General features: G+C 37.3%; 1 protein-coding gene across 1 annotated transcript in view; it reads left to right on the top strand.

Annotated features, from left to right (window-relative positions):
* SLC71A2 (solute carrier family 71 member 2) overlaps positions 1–13,673 on the top strand; it is a 33,295-nt gene extending 19,622 nt beyond the window's left edge. Inside the window, exons 8-12 of the mRNA XM_086770899.1 lie at positions 545–616; positions 2,605–2,717; positions 3,639–3,736; positions 5,523–5,677; positions 12,070–13,673. Coding sequence (XP_086627025.1) covers positions 545–616; positions 2,605–2,717; positions 3,639–3,736; positions 5,523–5,677; positions 12,070–12,258 — 627 coding nt within the window. The 3' untranslated portion in view covers positions 12,259–13,673. The remainder of the gene's footprint in view (positions 1–544; positions 617–2,604; positions 2,718–3,638; positions 3,737–5,522; positions 5,678–12,069) is intronic.
* The last annotated feature ends 4,297 nt before the right edge of the window (positions 13,674–17,970 follow it).

Below are 17,970 nucleotides of genomic sequence, written 5' to 3'. Positions count from 1 at the left end.
TTCACATCTTACTAAGGACGTTTAAATATCTGTTCCCTAAGACATGTTTCTTGTTGAAGACTTTGCTCAAAAAACTACTTTCTGGAAAAATACAGCTTTAAAAAATACAGGCAGGGTGCTTTGCTAAGCCAAGAACTGAATAATGCTTTTCTCCTGATGCATAACCCTGCCATAGCTTAAGCATGGGTTCATATAGTTAAGCAGACCTTTGTTCTCATTCAGTGCAGCAGTTTGTATGTCTCGAGGTGGGAATCTTGCCTGTTGAAGAGTTATTGTGTCTGTGGAAGGGGATAGAGAACTTCAATTTCCAGATATACAACTTCCTCTGTCTCCTTTGTTTTTTTAAGGCTTTTTTTTTTTATTGTGTGGATTTCTTGGTAAGCATTCAAGTTAAGGATTATTCTCAAAAGTGTATGGATTCTTCCTGTATGGATTTAGATTATAAATGAGAATCAGTGTTTTCTTTGAAGAAGGTATCTCTTTGCTAGTGATTGTCCTGGATTGTGTTTGGCATTTGTTTTATGCGTTTTCTGCTTCTCTTCAGATTATAGGTTTTGGATCTACTAGCATTGCTGCATTCATAGCTGTGGTGGGCATTCTGTCTATAATAGCTCAGGTAAGCTTTATTCTTTTTAGCGTTTTATTAAACAGTACAAACTAAATGCTGATGCTGACTCTTCTGATTACTAAGCTTGTCTATAAACTACTTAAGTGCTCTAAGATGCCAGTGTATCTTGCATTCACTAAAGGTTATAGTCATAGACAGTCAGCATAAATGTCTTGCTTTAAATTTACTTTCCTTGGAAGTGCTGGACCCGGGCATCAGAAAATGAAACTAAAATTTCCTAAGCTTAGATCACTAAATTTACTGGAACTCTGGCTTTAAATTATTAAAATGATACAGGAAATTGGTTACTTAATGCAAGACCTTCTGAAAGGGAAAGGTGCTATTTATTTTAAGCAAAAGTCACGCTACTTGCACCTATTCAGTTGGCTCATGCTATCAAACTTGTGTCCAAATGATGCAGGTGTTGACATGGTGTGTCCAGGGTTACTTAAGCTCAGCATGGAGGCTGAGGAACTGTGAGGCCTTGGTATATTGCTTTCACGCCTCTTAACTGGCAACAGTGAGCTGGTTATTGGATGGGTCCTTTATACATTATAGAAATCAAACATTTTTTTTATCATGTGATCTTTGGTGTCTTTATTGGGTACAGTTTGTCTTCCTGTTTTGCTAACAGGAAGAGGAATGGCACATACAGTGTGCCGTAACCTTGTTGCCATCCATGGCAGAGTGGAGGTGTCACTGTTTTGATGTAGACAAACATTCCTCGGTGTTTATCAGTTTCACTGCTGTCTCTTGTGTCCTTCATTATCAATACAAGTCATTATTTTAATCCTTGCTCTGTGGTAGTTCTGATGCTTTTATATGCACTCACATGTGCCAATCATATTTTATTCAGATGGTATTTTTGCTAAAAACCTCTAAAATGGCTGCCCTTCTGGTTCATAATTTTCAACATTAAGATGAGGAGACTGTGCATTGATTTTTGAACTCTTTGAAGAGTGCAGCTTATTGAAACAAACTTTGCTTCATAAATACTGAATTGTGTTGGCATGTTGGATATCTCCAGAAAGAACTGGTCACATGTAGATAGATTACTATTTTTTTTTTTTTTTTTGGTATTTAGCTTTCAAACTAGCTTTGTCTAAGAATGAGAAACAAAACTAGTATGAGTAAGGTGTACATGAGAGAGGAGGTGTGTTCAGCTCTGCAGTCCTTCCAGTTCCTTTTCTCTGGCTTTTTACTGATGCATTGCTGAATTTCTCATGTTAAAAATGTATATGAAATTGTCCATATGTATGGACTTTACCTTACTAGGAACGGTCTGCTTTTTGCATGAATGTATTGCTGTTGTATCTGAATTGTGACCTCTTTCCTGCTGAAGTGTAACACTTTTAACAGATGAAAAACAATGGTCTTCCTTTAGGATTAGTTTCCACATGCAAATAAAGAAGTTTTATATGAGTGGTGTAAAGAGTTAGTAGAAAAAATGTGATTAAAGATGCCTAGGAATTGAACATGACCGAATTTCAATACATGTAATGACGCTGGAAAAGTAGCAGGATTTACTTGTTGGTTTTAATTGTAAATTTTTATAGTAATTCACCTGATGTAAAGAGATTACTTTTTTCTTAGCTAACAGTCTTCCCCCCCCCAGCCCCGCCACCGGTATTTGTAGATACTGGTAAATCGGTACTATCTTAACTTGATACCAGCATTTATTGTGGAACTCTCTAGTCTGTAATGAGACAGAATTGTAGAGGTGGAAACAGACACAGATATAATGTCCATCAAAGAGGCAACACGTGCTTCTTGATGTCCTGAGGTAGAAGCTCTTTAGTAGTTAAGAATGTCTGTACATCAAATGTAGATATGGTTAGTCTGCATTTTAGACTTAATACCGGGAAAGTAATAGCATGAATAGTGTGAAGTTCCTCAGCAGTTGAAAGATCTTCTGATTTACTTTGTGTGGAAGGAGAAATTACTTTATTAATCTGGCTTTTTAAAATAACTTTTGGATGAACCAATTTCTCTTGCAGACTGTGTTTCTCAGTATCTTGATGAAGTCGATAGGGAACAAAAATACAGTTCTCCTTGGCCTTGGCTTTCAAATCCTCCAGTTGGCTTGGTATGGTTTTGGATCTCAGTCTTGGTAAGCACACATTTTTGTAGGTACATACCTGTTAAGGAACTGAAAATGTCTTTCCAAGAAATTCTACCATTTAGTTCTGTTGTCATGAGTATTTAAATATTCTGTGAATTAATAATTTTCATTTGCATTACACTGCCAAAGTTAGTCTGTATTTTGCACGTGTAGGAGTGACAGAATTTTCTGGTTATATAGTGTAAGCAGCAGACTAACAGCCCTTTTTCAAAAAGGAATCTTTGCACCATTTTGGTCCACAGAATTTTATGTCTACAAAGTAGTTAGAAGTTTTTCTTAAGCTTACAACCTAGAAAATAGTATGTTCTCTCTAGTAATTCCACCAGATACATTCTAACTAGTTTCTGGACCTCTACTTTTTTTTTTGTTTGTTTGTTTTTTGTTTTCTAACATGTCATTTTGTCACTATAACTATGTTTGGTCTCGGAAACTGTCTAGAGCTTTCTTTGTTGGAAAAACTGTAAGTAAAGCAAACTAGAACCGTAAGCTTGAACAGCTTTCTCTTTACAGAGTTTGTCCTCCTGACAGTGATGAATGCTTTATCAGAGCACTTCACAGTGAGTTATGCAAGTTGGAGAACTGTCTCACTGAAATCTTTCCTTTGTAGAGCCTTTGGAGAGGGAAAGCGTGTATTACTTCACTCCCACTCACTTCTTTTCTTCTGCTGTAATAGCTAGTGTATAATCAAATGTGCTTCTGTTTCAACAAGCTCAGGGAAGTTTGTGAGAAGGGAACAGGAAAAGACCCTAATCAGATAACTTCCAGTATTTAGATATTTTAATAAGAGTACTTTTTAAAGGGCATTAAGCCTTAAATGAGAGTACCCTCATTTAAGGGTGGCCCTTTTTGTGAGGGTGGGCAGTAATTTTATGGGCAGTCTCATTTTAAATTCCATTTATGCATTAACAGGATGATGTGGGCAGCAGGAGCTGTAGCAGCAATGTCAAGCATTACATTCCCAGCAATCAGTGCTCTGGTTTCACGAAATGCAGAGTCAGATCAACAAGGTAAGTATTGATTGAATTTCTGTTTCAACATTAGACTGCATTCTTGGATAACTCTTCTATCTAGAAAGCAGAATACATATCTAGGTGTACTTTCCAAATATGTTGATGAGTAATGAGTTTCTTTGGTAGTAGCTGTGGAAGTCTTCTAATCTACATAGAGAGGAAGAAGGTACACAAGTTTATAAGATTTGCATTGCAAAATACATGTTTCTGTCTGACTGGCTACTTCTCTTCTAACTTCCTGTAAAAGTACTACAAAAGCAACAAAAAGAGATGTGGTAATTTTTGTTTTTTCCTTCCTCTTTCTTTTAAATTAAAAGTAATATTCTCTAAGCAAGACAGTGAGGATTAATGTAACACCACCATGCTTTTAATGGAAACTAAAAACATATTTTACTGGATTGAAATAAGCCTATACAAGAAACTCTAGTCTATGTGGGCCCTATTTGCTGTAATACTTCAGATTTTCAAGGAATGGAAAAGGAAGATTAAGGAAATAGTTGATCTGAGAAGACAGAAGAATTGATTAGTTTTGATGTGAAGGGGAATGAGCAATCAGAAAAAACTCTTCACATGAAGAGAGGAAACGAGTGTAACTGTCATATAGTAACTGAATTTAGTGTTCTCTTTAACAAATCCTGTACATATAAATAATAAGTATCAGTCTTGCTTTAACGTTGTACAACTTGAAGTTACATAATGGGAGGTACAAAGGAGGTGCAGTTCTGGGAGGCAGGTGTCTTGAGTTTGAAAGGTGCAAGAGTCTTTTACATGGCTTTTTTTAATTGCCATTTTTTACATTTTTGTTTCTAATAGAGGCATTTGAATGAGTTTTAAGACTTGTTTTCTATTTATGTCATGAAATGAACAGTTTATTTAAGTTTACAGAGATCATAGATGTTTCACCTTACCTAGGGGAAACGACTATTAATAGCTCAGGCATAAAATAATTTCTGCAGTGCAGTTTTGCCACCTAGTGGCACGAAGCTTTTAAGCGTCCATGTCAACATATGAAGAAAAAACTTGGGACAACTTTTTGGGCATGTTTTCTTTCCTTCCATTTTACAAGTACTGCCTTAAGAAGGAAGGGGACAGACACTAATATTGTAAAAATATTAGTGTCTAATATTACTAACACTAATATTGTAAAAATAGTGTTCTGTAGAATCTCAATCTGTAAGATCATAAAAAAAATTTTACACTGTTTTCGCAATTGTTTAATGAAATTGAAACAGAAATACACCCATAGAACTTTGATTAATCAAACTTCTAAAATAATCTAATGTAAAACTGAAACAAGTCTAGTATGGTGAATTTACTGCAGTACTGCTGAATTTACTGCCCTGAATAAGTTACTTAAATGAATTCTGGTTTTAGACTGGTGAAGGGAGGAAATCTGTTACGGTTTGTGCCTATTTTGCTAATAACAACCCTAAACACAAAGATTTATTACTGTAAATTTCATTTGAAAATAAATTGAGCAGCTACAACAGCTTTCTACCAGCTATCTTTCTACCTCTGCTTTCTTCATTGTAGGCTTTGAGTGAGGGTGGAAGAACTCTAACATAGGAAATAAGAGTTGCACATAAATTTAGTCACTTGTATTCAAAACCCATAGCGCTTGCAGTAGCATGCAAGTACAGTGACAGAACTGTGGCCTTGCAGAGGATTACTTTAATCCAGCAAAGTTATCTTCAATATTTTTCTTAAGCCAACACTGTTGGCTCTGAGTGTTTAATTCTTGATTAAAAAAAAAATCCTACTTTTATTCTTTTTTCTTCATTAGGGGTTGTCCAAGGAATAATAACTGGAATAAGAGGTTTGTGCAATGGCCTGGGACCAGCACTGTATGGCTTTATTTTCTTTCTCTTTCATGTGGAGCTCAATGAATTGCCACCTGATCAGACTGTAAAAAAAGCAATGCAAGATCTCAGTGATGAGGTAAGTTTAAAACTTGGTGTGAAGTTTGTGGTGTGGAACTCATAAGAGTAAAAGTCTGCCACTTTTGTTTGATTTAAAATCTTGATATCTAATCCTTGAACTACTTAATTCTCACTTGTCAGCTTTATTGAACTATTAAGATAGCTCATAATTTAAATTTGATAGTAACTATTTAGATTTCTGGTAGTAGCAGCTTTAGTTTCAGTATTGTAATAGAATGAGTTAAGTTCTTTTGATGTAAATTTACTCAAAACACAGCTCTAATCCTGAAGTACAGTGAAACATCAAATTTTGACAATAGGTAATTTTTGGTAACTCAGTAAATTCTGACAAGTTTGTCTTTGAACCTCACAGCAATAGGTTAATTGTTCACGTAGGCAGTAATTCAGTATACAGTTGAGATACTTTTTTTTTTTTTTTCTTGCTTTTCTTCCAATGGCAATAACAATGCTGTTCATCACCTTTCTTTACCTGTGTGAAAATTGCGGAGGAGGGGAGAAGTTAATCGTGTATAACATTTCTTGTATCCCTTACATCTTTGTTTCAAGTCTGCATTTTTGCCTGCTTTGTTCTGTTGTCTTTGTCTTCCGAGATATCAAATGTGTACTTAGGAAAGTTCAGAGGATCTCATGGACCTTTTTTTTATGTTTTTAGCTTGTTTGCTCTAACCTCTTCAGCTACAATTTAATTGCTTTTCCAAAATGCTAAGAATGGACTTTTCAGAGAGCTGATGATCTCTTAGCTTGTTGTGAAACTGATTAAGAAAGGCAGCAGATTAGCTGAATATGTAAATAAATAGTGGCTGTCACTGTAGAAACAACTGTTTGTTGTTCATCCTCCAGTCCATGCACCTTTCTAGGTATTGACTGTAACCAGTGCTTGAACATATTACTCACTCACTCCATACTTTGCTCAAGCAAACATGAGTAAACTGTTAGAGTAAGGGAGGAGAAAGACACTCTTTGTTGAGCAGAAAGGAAACCATAGTAAAATGTGTGAAAAACCTTTATAATAATTATTTCAGATTTTCAAGAGATTTGTCATACTTCCACTAGTTAAAATTTCACTCTTGAACTCTGTGCAAGTATCAAATCACATCATCATTTCTTGGGGGCTGGGAGTCTGTTGGCTTTTTGACTTTGTAGCCACATTTATGTTACAAGCGATGTCATTATGTTCTGTTACTTGAAGAATATCCATGTGGGTGGGTTTTTTTTTTTGTTGGAAGTAGCCCAAATGTATTACAGCAGAGCGACTGACTGTTCCAGGGAGTTATAAAGAGTCAAAACTTACATTGTAGAACTTTCTAAAGCTTGTGGTAGAAGAAGTTCCTGTGCTGAAGCCTAACATATGAGCTTCCTTATAAAATAATGGTTTTTCTAAGCTGTAAGTGTAAATTAAGTCATCGTTTCAGATGTCCTTGTTTTCTTGAAAACCTGCTTAATAAATAAGTAGACATTATTTAGTTAGCAATACAGCAAAATCAGTAAGTATTTGCATAACTAAGATTGCTTTTTATTCTAATTTTGGTGGGACAGCTCTTATGTTTAGTTATGTATTCATAAGCTTTGTTAAATGTCTGTAATGACATCTCCCCCTGTTAATAGTTTACCAGGCACCTAACACATAAAACTGTTATTGAGGAAAATAACAATACCATTTTTTTCTATGAATTCTTATATTTGTCCTGGTTCTGGCCAGGATAGAGTTAATATTTACCTGAGCTGGGTGGAGAACTGAAGCTGGTAGCCCCTATGGCTGGGATAGTTAACTAATTAGCTAACAGCTGGGGTTAATTTACCCAAATTAGCCAAAGGGCTGTTCCATCCCATCTGACATCATGCTCAGTATATAAGTGAGGAGAGTGCTGAAGGGAGGCCCTCCTAGTTGGAAGAGACTGGATGTGGAGATCTGTTGTGAGCTATTATACTGTATTTGTGTTCCATCACTCTATTGTTTTCTTCTGTCATTACTGTTAAATTTACTTTTTGTTCAATCTCAACCCGCGTGTTTGGTTTTTTTTTTTCCTGGTTTTCTTTTGTTTGTCAAATCTCCTCCTATTCTCTCGGAGAGTGGGGGGAGTGAGAGAGAGACTGCGTAGTCTGGTCCCCGTTGGGGCTGAACTACAACAATATTCAAGTCTAATATAAGAGTGGGACAGAACTCCACAATTTAAATATTATATAACTTTAAAAATGTATCTAAGTAAAATGAATAGAAGTGAAAACCAGAGATTAGACAAGGAAACTAGAAGATGTGTGCAAGTCTAGGTACCAGTACCTTGGATTTGCAAAGCCCAAATGCAAGATATGTGTCTCTTCATTTTGTTCGCTGTTTTAAATTGCTAACTAGGAGTTGCTTTGCAGATATATTTAGTTTGAAAAATGTTTTCTTGTTTTTTTTTTTTTTAAATGCTAGTAAGTGTTCAATAAGAAGTTTTAATAACGAGTTTAAATGGTCAAGCACCTTGTTTTAAAAAGTTACTGGATGTCTGTAGAACTGCAGTTAATAGATATAAAGTGTTTTAGTCTACGACAAGCATTGCTAACTTTTTTTTGGCGCTTAAGTCTGTGTTTTGCCCCTGCTTGTCAAAAGTAATGAGTCTATAGGAACTCAGTTGAGAATGCACTATTAATGTGCTGAACCTTGATAAAACAATGTGCTGTTGAGATGAATTAAAAACAGTTCTTCCTTCTTTGTTTCCACTACTAAGTGTTGTTCCACTACTTAGTGTTTCCAATACTAAGTATTACTGCAACAATACTAAGTATTACTGCACCTACAGGAAATAGATTTTAAGTTGTTGTCAGAAATAGGTTATTTATATAAGTATTGTTAAACTTATTAATGTGAAGAATAGATTTGTTCGTGTAACTTTTGGGCACGTTTACTTTGATAGAACCCTGTCATGTCCTATTTATATATATATATAAAGAAAAAGTTTAACCTAACTAGTGAAATCTGATTATTGTAATAATTCAGATAATGTCAGATATAAAGTACTCTTGTGTTCAGTGATGGACAGAGTGCTAAAACAAATTATTAGATATAATGGTTTTGTAAACCTTCATGTTTGAACAGTCATGACGGGAAAGTCTGGATGCATATTTCAGTTATTTAACATGTGGAGTGAATGGAGGAGAATGCATACTAGTGGTCACTTCTGGTCTTTTCTTAAGCAACTCAAACTTAATTTTTTAAATTTTTTTTGGACTTGCCTTTAAGTATTCATTTCTGTTACTCTAGAGTACTTAAGAATAGGATTTTATAGAATTGTAGAATGGTTAGGGTTGGAAGGTACCTTCAAAGGTAATCTAGTCAACCCCCTGCAAGGAGCAGGGACATCCCCAACTAGATCAGGTTGCTCAAAGCCTCATCCAGTCTGGCCTTGAATGTTTCCAGGGATGGGCTTCCACCACCTTTCTGGGCAACCTGTTCCAGTGTTCTATAACTCGCATTGTAAAAAATTTTTTCCTAATATCCAATCTAAATCTACCCCCCTCTATTTTAAAACCATTACCTCTCGTCCTATTGCAACAGGCCCTACTAAACAGCCTCTCCCCATCTTTCTTGTAGGCCCCCTTGAGGTACTGGAAGACCGCTATCAGGTCTCCCCGGAGCCTTCTCTTCTCCAGGCTGAACAGCCCCAACTCTCTCAGCCTGTCCACATAAGAGAGGTGCTCCAGCCCTTTTATCATCTTCGTGGCCCTCCTCTGGACCTTCTCCAACTGGTCCATGTCCTTCTTGTGTTGGGGGCTCCAGAACTGGACACAGTACTCCAGGTGGGGTCTCAGCATGGCAGAGTAGAGGGGGAGAATCACCTCCCTCGACCTGCTGGCCACGCTCCTCTTGATGCAGCCCAGGATGCGGTTGGCCTTCTGGGCCGCAAGGGCACATTGCCTGCTCATGTTCAGCTTCTCATCCACCAGCACTCCCAAGTCCTTCTCCTCAGGGCTGCTCTCAATCCATTCTCTGCCCAGCCTGTATTTGTGCCTGGGATTGCCATGACCCAGGTGCAGGACCTTGCACTTGTCCTGGTTGAACTTCATGAGGTTGGCACGGGCCCACCTCTCCAGGCTGTCAAGGTCCCTCTGGATGGCATCCCTCCCTTCCAGCATGTCGACGGCACCACACAACTTGGTGTCATTGGCAAACTTGCTGAGGGTGCACTCTATCCCACTGTCCATGTCGCCGACAAAGATGTTGAACAGGGCCGGGCCCAGCACGGACCCCTGAGGGACGCCACTGGTGACCGGTCTCCACTTGGACATTGAGCCATTGACCACCACTCTCTGAGTGCGGCCATCCAGCCAACTCCTTATCCACCGAGTGGTCTGTCCATCAAACCCATGTCTCTCTAGTTTAGAGAGAAGGATGTCGTGTGGGACAGCGTCAAAAGCTTTGCACAAGTCCAGGTAGATGATATCCGTTGCTCCTCCCTTGTCCACTGATGCTGTCACCCCGTCATAGAAGGCCACCAAATTGGTCAAGCACGATCTGCCCTTGGTGAAGCCGTGTTGGCTGTCACCAACCACCTCCTTGCTCTCCATGTGTGTTAGCATGGTTTCCAGGAGAGTCTGCTCCATGACCTTGCCAGGCACAGAGGTGAGGCTGACTGGCTTGTAGTTGCCCAGGTCTTCCTTGTTCCCCTTTTTAGAAATGGGGGTTATGTTCCCTCTCTTCCAGTCATCGGGGACCTCACCAGACCGCCACGATTTCTCAAATATGATGGCTAGTGGCTTGGCAACTTCATCCGCCAGTTCCCTCAGGACCCGCGGATGGATCTCATCAGGTCCCATGGACTTGTGCAGCTTCATGTTCCTTAGATGTTCCCAAACCTGCTCTTCTGCTACAGTGGGTGGTTCTTCATCCTCGCAGTCCCTCCCTTCTACAGCTTGGGTGGTGGGACAAGAACTCTTATCAGTGAAGACTGAGGCAAAAAAGTCATTGTGTACCTCAGCCTTTCCCCCTCACCGGTTCCCTTCTGGAGGGGGCCTACATATTCCTTGGACTTTCTTTTGTCCCCTGCATACCTATAGAAGCTCTTCTTGTGGCATATTTTGTTATGTATCTTGTTGATATTTTGCTGAATATCAATTTTTTTTTTTCTCATGGAAATGGGAGAGCTGCAGTGTTACCACAGGTTGTACTTGTGATTCTTTTCCGTCAAAGAAAAGATCTGATGCACCTATTAAAGAGAACGTGTATCTGCTCTGCAGATCATAAATAGTAGAAGTGTATCTGTCTTAATTACCATTTAAAGCAGTAGTGGAATATTCAAAAGCTGCTCAGATAAATCAGCTGTTAAAATACAAATGAGGATATTAATTTATGGAAGTTTATCACATTCTTTAAGTATTTGCAATCTTAGCACCCCTTGAAGATTTAAGTAATGTTGTTAATATAAATTCTGTTAATATGAATATATACTTTAAATTTAGAGACCATCAGCTGAAAAGCAAGTGAAATGTCCTGTGACTGTATGCTTAATTTCAGCTACTTTCCCACTTCATATTAGAATAACTTCCTGCATTTCAGGTGGTAGGAAGAAAGTACACTGGATTGACAAGTTTCATCTTCTGATTTTTATTTAGTTTTAGTTGACATAAATACAGAAAATCTGTTGGAGATTAAAAAAAAAGACACTGCTAGATTGCTGACACTTTCTTTTGTGGCTGACACTGTTTTAGAGAGTTTTGTCATCAAGTTTAGCTGGTTTAAAATTAGTCTTTCTGGGCTTATTTTTAATTGTGATTATGAAATGTGGATAAATTGTATTTTAAATTTTGAAAATAAACAGTTTAGAAGCAAGAGAGAATAACTCTAGATACCAAGTTGTTACACGTGCCAGCAATCTGTCTGTGCAGAGAGGACGCCATGTACCACATAGCCAGCTCTTACTTTCCTCACTGATGTATTAATTTTGGGGGATGTTTGTTTATTCAGCTAACTTGATTTTAAAGTATGTCAGCCATGGAAGTAAGTGGAAAAAGTGAAGTTAAAGATTTATTGACCATTGTACTACTGGATGTTGAAATCTTATCCTATTAATCTTTAGAGGAATCTTGCTGATTTAACAGGCAGGTTGCTTAAAGAACAAAAAAAATTACAAAGACGTATCGCTCAATGTCTGTTTCATCTGCTAGGGAATCCTATTGTCAGTTGATCATTTTGTGCATATTTCTGTTTTTTAGATCACTGTGTAGGCCAGATGAGAAATTCTTAGTGATTGTAGATGCAGAGTTGTAGAGCACATATGCACTTGTTTGCATAAACTTTATAGTCCCTGTAAATTTGTCTCCTGTTGTCTCCTGCCTTAAAGTTGTAGTTCTAAATGAAGAAGTCGATGTCTAAAACTTCATTAATTGTTTGATATGCTTGTTTCCCTGCAGAGAGCAATCATTCCTGGTCCGCCGTTCCTGGTTGGAGCATGCATTGTTCTTCTGGCTTTTCTAGTTGCCTTATTTATTCCTGAGCACAGCAAAGCCAGCAGTACTAGAAAACACAGCAACAGCAGTACTCTGAGCAACAATCCTAGTGAAGAGGACATTGAACCATTGCTGCAAGATAGCAGTGTATGAAGACTAGCTTCTGAGGAGACTGTGGAACAAATTCATGTACTGAATTGTGGCTCTGGATGCTTGGTGGGGTGTACAGAGTATCTCACCTCTGAAAGGAAGGCAGCTATGTACAAGGAAAGGTCACATGTTTTATAATACTTGAGGCTGACACCATACTTGCAGGAGCGTTTGTTTAGCATGGCAGGTCACAACTAGGTGTGATTCTACCTAATATTGGTCAAATCTTGGCATTGGGTAGAAACTCGAATAATGGAATTTTTTTTTTCAAGTGTGAATGTTCAGTTCCCAAAGTTGTATGCAAAATAATCAGATTTGAGGCAGAACAGTTTCTGCCACCACTGTTAAAAGATTGTTTTGCACTTCTTATGCCTTTTGTCTGTATGTATGACACGTTTTTCTCACAATGTGAGAGGGACTTATCTATATAGTTCTAGTATCTGAATTAGTGGTTATCAATAAAAGTAATTATATTTCTGAAAGACACATTCTCAAATATTATTTAGTAACAAGAAGTCCAATAGTTACTAGAAAGCATTGATGAAACTCAGATGGCTTCTGAGGGTGTATGATTGATCATACATGAGAGTCATTACCCATAAATGAGGGTTGCATGGAAGTCTTAATCGCATATTCCAGAAAAGTCAGTTCTGAGCAGTTGAGACAACTGCTCCAGAGGCCACCTGACAGCACTGGTCACGTTAATGTTTTGCTGATTAAAAAATAGAATTTTAATTATAAAATGAGCAGTGTCAAAAATATGGATACTCCTGACTTCTGAGGCAGGAAAAACAATGGATGTCAGAGTAGTTTACATCAAGAAATATGTATATTTATTGCATTTTGTCACTTTATCTGCCGTATGAAATCTTTCCTATTCCTTTCACCTCGGCCTTAACTGCTACTTAGTGTTCAGTTATTAATCATATTTAGCTTTCATTTCACTGTCTTACCTGCTGAATCTCATGGATATGTTTATATCAAATTTCCTGTCTAAAAGATGCTTTAAAGGAGTTATGAATGGCTACAAATGTGCTAATTTTTAGAGACATTTTATGAAAAATACACATTTATATGTATTTTGCTGCAGTGTAAATGAACCATTAAACCCAACTTTAATGAACTACTCCTGTGAATGTTTTATATGTATTCAATATATGTAGATATTTTAAGGAGTTTTAATTAATTTTTTTCCAGATGGGATGCTGTATAAATCATGTATTTATAAATGTAATGAGGATACTGACAGATATACAGTTTTTAAAAGGATTGTGTATAGACTGAACAAATTTTAAAAATATATATTTCGAAACTTGTTCCACACTGAGCAGAGATAACAAACCTTTTGTACTATGGAGTTTGGTTTTTAAGTTGATAAGCTTCTTAATGCATAATAAATCTACATCTTAAGCTTTCTAGGTTTCATGTGTAAGTGTGTGTTTTTCCAAGTTCACTATTGGGCCTTCCCTGTTTCAGAACAGAAGCGTTTTAATCCTTAAACAGTACCTGGATTCCTATGGTACTGTTGTGTTGTGTCTGTGTCATCAAGCATGGTGAAAAGTGTGCTTTGCTTCAAAGTTCATTTGTATCTGACATTGTGTCAGCTGGGTAGAGAAGTGGAAAGAGTGAAAGTGAGTCATTTTGGAGGAAAAAAAAAAGAAAAAGGCATTGCTGATCTGCACAGTACTACAGAATTAAGAGGCTTTTTCTGATGAGGCTTAGATGTTCAAGCCTTGGCTTTTATGCTGGATATTTTATTTTTCCTGCAGGCCAGACTGCAGTCAAGTAGGTTTTGCATGATCCCAGTGCAGAATGTCTTAAAACGGAACTTAAGAGATCATAGAGTATGTTAGTGTTGAAAGTACCAGGTGTCAGATTTATTACTGCTAATCGTATTCCAGCAATGGATGAAACTGGAATTTTTAAAGTAGAATCTTAGAATCACACAGTGGTTGAGGTTGGAAGGAACCTTCAGAGGTCATAGAGCAGGGACATCTTTCACTAGATCAAGTTGCTCAAAGCCCTGTCCAGCCTGACCTTGGATGCTTCCAGGACAGGGCATCTCTCTGTGCAACTTGTTCCAGCATCTCACCACCCTCATTGTAAGAAATGTCTTCCTTCTGTCCAATCAAAACTTACCTTTTCAGTTTAAAGCTGTTTCCCCTTGTCCTGTCACTACAGGCCCTGGTAAAACATCTCTCTGTCTTTCTTATAAGCCCCCTTTATATATTGAAGGGGTCTCCCCAGAGCCTTATCTTCTCCAGGCTGAACAACCCCAAGTCTCTCAGCCTTTCTTCACAGGAGAGCTGTTACAGCACTCTCATCATTTTCGTGGCCCTCCTGTGGAGGTCTGTCGGTCTTGTGCTGGGGAGCCCAGAGCTAGATGCAAAAGAATATTTTCTGTTATATATACATAAAAAATTATATACATGTACTGCTGTACTAATAAAGTACATTATAAAAAAATAAATTTAAAAGGTGAGAGATTAAATAAACAAAACTATTTTTATTAGTGGTAAAAAAAACTTTTTTGTTCTCACTAGAAAATTAATAAGTGATGCTGCGGAATATGCTTCATTATTTTTTAAAATCTTGGTTTACCACTGTGGTACAGAGATTCAAAGGTTTGGTTCTAAGTTCAATTTATTTTGATGCTTGGATTTAATGGCTGTCATTGCTGAAAAAGATATTTTGCAAAGATACATAGATCCAAATGGAAGAAGTGCATTGCTGACTGTGCTTACTAAATTGTGATGCTCATTTTTCAATCCCATCCACCAATTATGCAAAGGTGTTTGTTAAATTCAGCTAGTAAACCTGAGTTTCCCCTGACTTCAATCAGTTGTTTCAATCAAGTGAAATGGAAGGTCTTGAAATTTTGTATTTTTTAACAAATGCATTGAAAATTAACTAACACTTCATTTGGGAGATTTTTAAACAGGTTAGAAAATTGTTCCAAGTTGAAGTGTACAGGTATGAGAGTTTTTGTAGGTGACACCTTAGTACCATTTTTCACAACAAAATCACATGATGATGGAAACATTTCCAAACTTCTGTTTTCAAAATGCTCTCTCCATACAATAAGTTTATTTAAAAAAAACCCAGTTATTTTCTCGTTCATTGTTAAAATGTCACCCTTACCTTGAAGAGAAAAATTAAATGTTTTTATTTTTCTAAACTGTTGGCTTAGGTAGCATAGTACAGACAGGCCCTTTTCATCACAGAAAAGGTCAGCGTATTTGGAACACTTGCTTGTCTTTCTGTGAAAGAAAAATGCGTACTCATCTTTTAAGTTTGACAACACTTTCAAGTACTTTGTCATGAACCAGCGAACCTCTGCTGTACAAAAGACTTTCACAGTCATTCCCCGTCTTCCAAAGTATTGTAAAAATTCTAGGACTGAAAGGTCTTGTTTTTATAAAATTAACCACATTGATGATGCTTTGTACAGTTTGTCTGCTTTGGCTCCAACTTCTTTACTGCATGAGCTTGCCCATGAAGTGATCCAGTGAATGAGTTTCCCTATCACCTTACCCCGGAGTCCCTTTTTTTTTATTTCAGTCAAAGCAGCCAGTTTTTCCATAAAACATTGCTTTTGTTAAAGTAATCATTTACTCTTGAGAATATATCTTCTCCTATACATCTTTGCTTTAGTGACTCACAAAAAAAAAAAGTTGTTCTTTGTGTATTCTTATCGTTTTAAAAAATCTGGTAAATACCATGAGCTGAGACATGTTAGGAACACCTGTACTTTTATCCAATGTTATAGGAAATCTCCCACACCCCATAAATTGTTCTAGTACTTATTTCTTCAAATCTTCAGCCATATTTTATCTGAAATTTTGTAAAGTACTAGACTGAGCATCACTTGACTTTAAACATAGCTGAAAAAACTTGTGGAAGTTTGTCTCCAGGTCCTGGATGGTTTGTTTTTAAATGCTCTGCTAATCCTGAGGGCTTCATACTATTGCTAGTTAACACCTAAACGCACAATATATGCTTAAACTGACGTTCATTGTTAGTGATAGTAGATATAAATTCATGTTTCAAATAGTCGTCTCGATAATTTTGATTTTTTTTCGGCCAAATCTGATTAGATTGTCGTTTATATTACCATGCAATGTGGTTGACAAAGGGCTAGTAGTAGAAGTGTCAGCTCTGCAACTTTCTTGTTTGTTTGTGCTCATTTTACTAGTATTAGCTTGAATCTGCAGGTTGTTTTTCAGGAATCTTTAAGCCATTTGGTGATATTGTGAGGGTTACTGTAGTTAAAACTAGATAATATAATCTATATATCCACTCAACTGGGCACATGTAAACTGCAATATGTCACAATACACTGCAAGTGAACAAATGAGCAAGGGTACCACTGTCAGCCCCCTTTTGCGTTGTGAAACTCCCACTCTTGCTAGGGAAACCTCATGTGCTCTCTATGTGATGTGTGACCATCTGCTGTATGGACCAAATGAGGGTGCCAGTGTCAACACATATTAAATATTAGTAAAGCTTGATTTATTTATTTATCTATTAGATTAAAAATAAACATAAATTCTAATATTTTCTTCCTGCATCCCAGTGGATTGCCCTGAACACCCCCAGGGTGTTGACCCCTTGGCTGAGAGACCATGATTCCAAAGCATGTTTTATTGTAGTGTAAGCATGTGCAATAACAGTAAGACAGTGCCTCACTTCCTCAGGGAGACAATAGACGTGTTTCTTTAGGGCAGCTGCTGGTCTTCATTTGTGTTGAGCTGTGCTTCCCTGATCCAGTGAAACAAGGTTCCTGTTGTTCTGGTGCAATGTATCTTTCTTCTTTATTCAGGAGAAATCAAACATAGTCTTGCCTCCAAAAAAAAAAAGCAAAGGGGAGGAGGGAAGGGAGATGGAAGACCTGGAAAACTATGCTTAGGATACTTGTTTTCTTTTCCTCTGTGCACAGATTTTTCTGCTCCTGTGTATGTGCATTAGTCACAAAAATATGATGCTACCGTACTTTGATTACTACACGCTGGAAGATTATAACAAAATCTTGATCTATGATTTAGGTTGTTTAAACAAGTGTGTTAACCAATCTATTACATATACTGACATCAGAATGTCTTTTAACACAAAGAGAATTTGATTTAAAATAAAATCTACTCAGACTTTCCTGTTAATGTGAGACAAAAGCCTTCACTTGAAGGGTGTTCCAAGCTTAATTGGCTAAGCTCAGACACTTCTTAGTCAATATGAAAACCTTTAGGAACCAGGATCAGAAGACAAGCAAAATAGCCTACGTTTTTTTTTTAATATGATTGAGGAAAACAGCCATGATTTCTAGTCCTCTGTTTATTCGCATGCTGTCTCATTTATTGTGTTTCTGGAGCTTGGTGATGAGGATATTGATCTAAGAGCAGAGGTAAAGGCTTGAATCCCATGTGTTTAAAGAACTATGTTAAACTACTTTTTTATTTCCAGACAATTTCTCTTGAGTGAATGTTGCAGAAAACAAGGTATTCTCTCATTGCCTCAAAAGAAGAACAGTCTTGCTTTGTTCTCTACAAGAACACTTTGAAATAAGAGGATGGAAGATACTGGGGAAGGTTCAAGATACAATCCTAGGCCTCGCATTTCTACTCCCTGCCCCTTGCAGCCCACATATCTTGTGTTGGTATAAAGGTACCTTTATCTTACGTATTGCAATACATCATCAGTGCCTTAAATCAAGAGTGTTAA

The sequence above is a fragment of the Chlamydotis macqueenii genome, chromosome Z, assembly GCF_036417535.1.
Source record: "Chlamydotis macqueenii isolate bChlMac1 chromosome Z, bChlMac1.mat, whole genome shotgun sequence".
NCBI classification, from domain to species: domain Eukaryota; kingdom Metazoa; phylum Chordata; class Aves; order Otidiformes; family Otididae; genus Chlamydotis; species Chlamydotis macqueenii.
The sequence above is the reverse complement of the archived record's forward strand: the minus strand, read 5'-3'. Positions and strand labels throughout refer to the sequence as shown.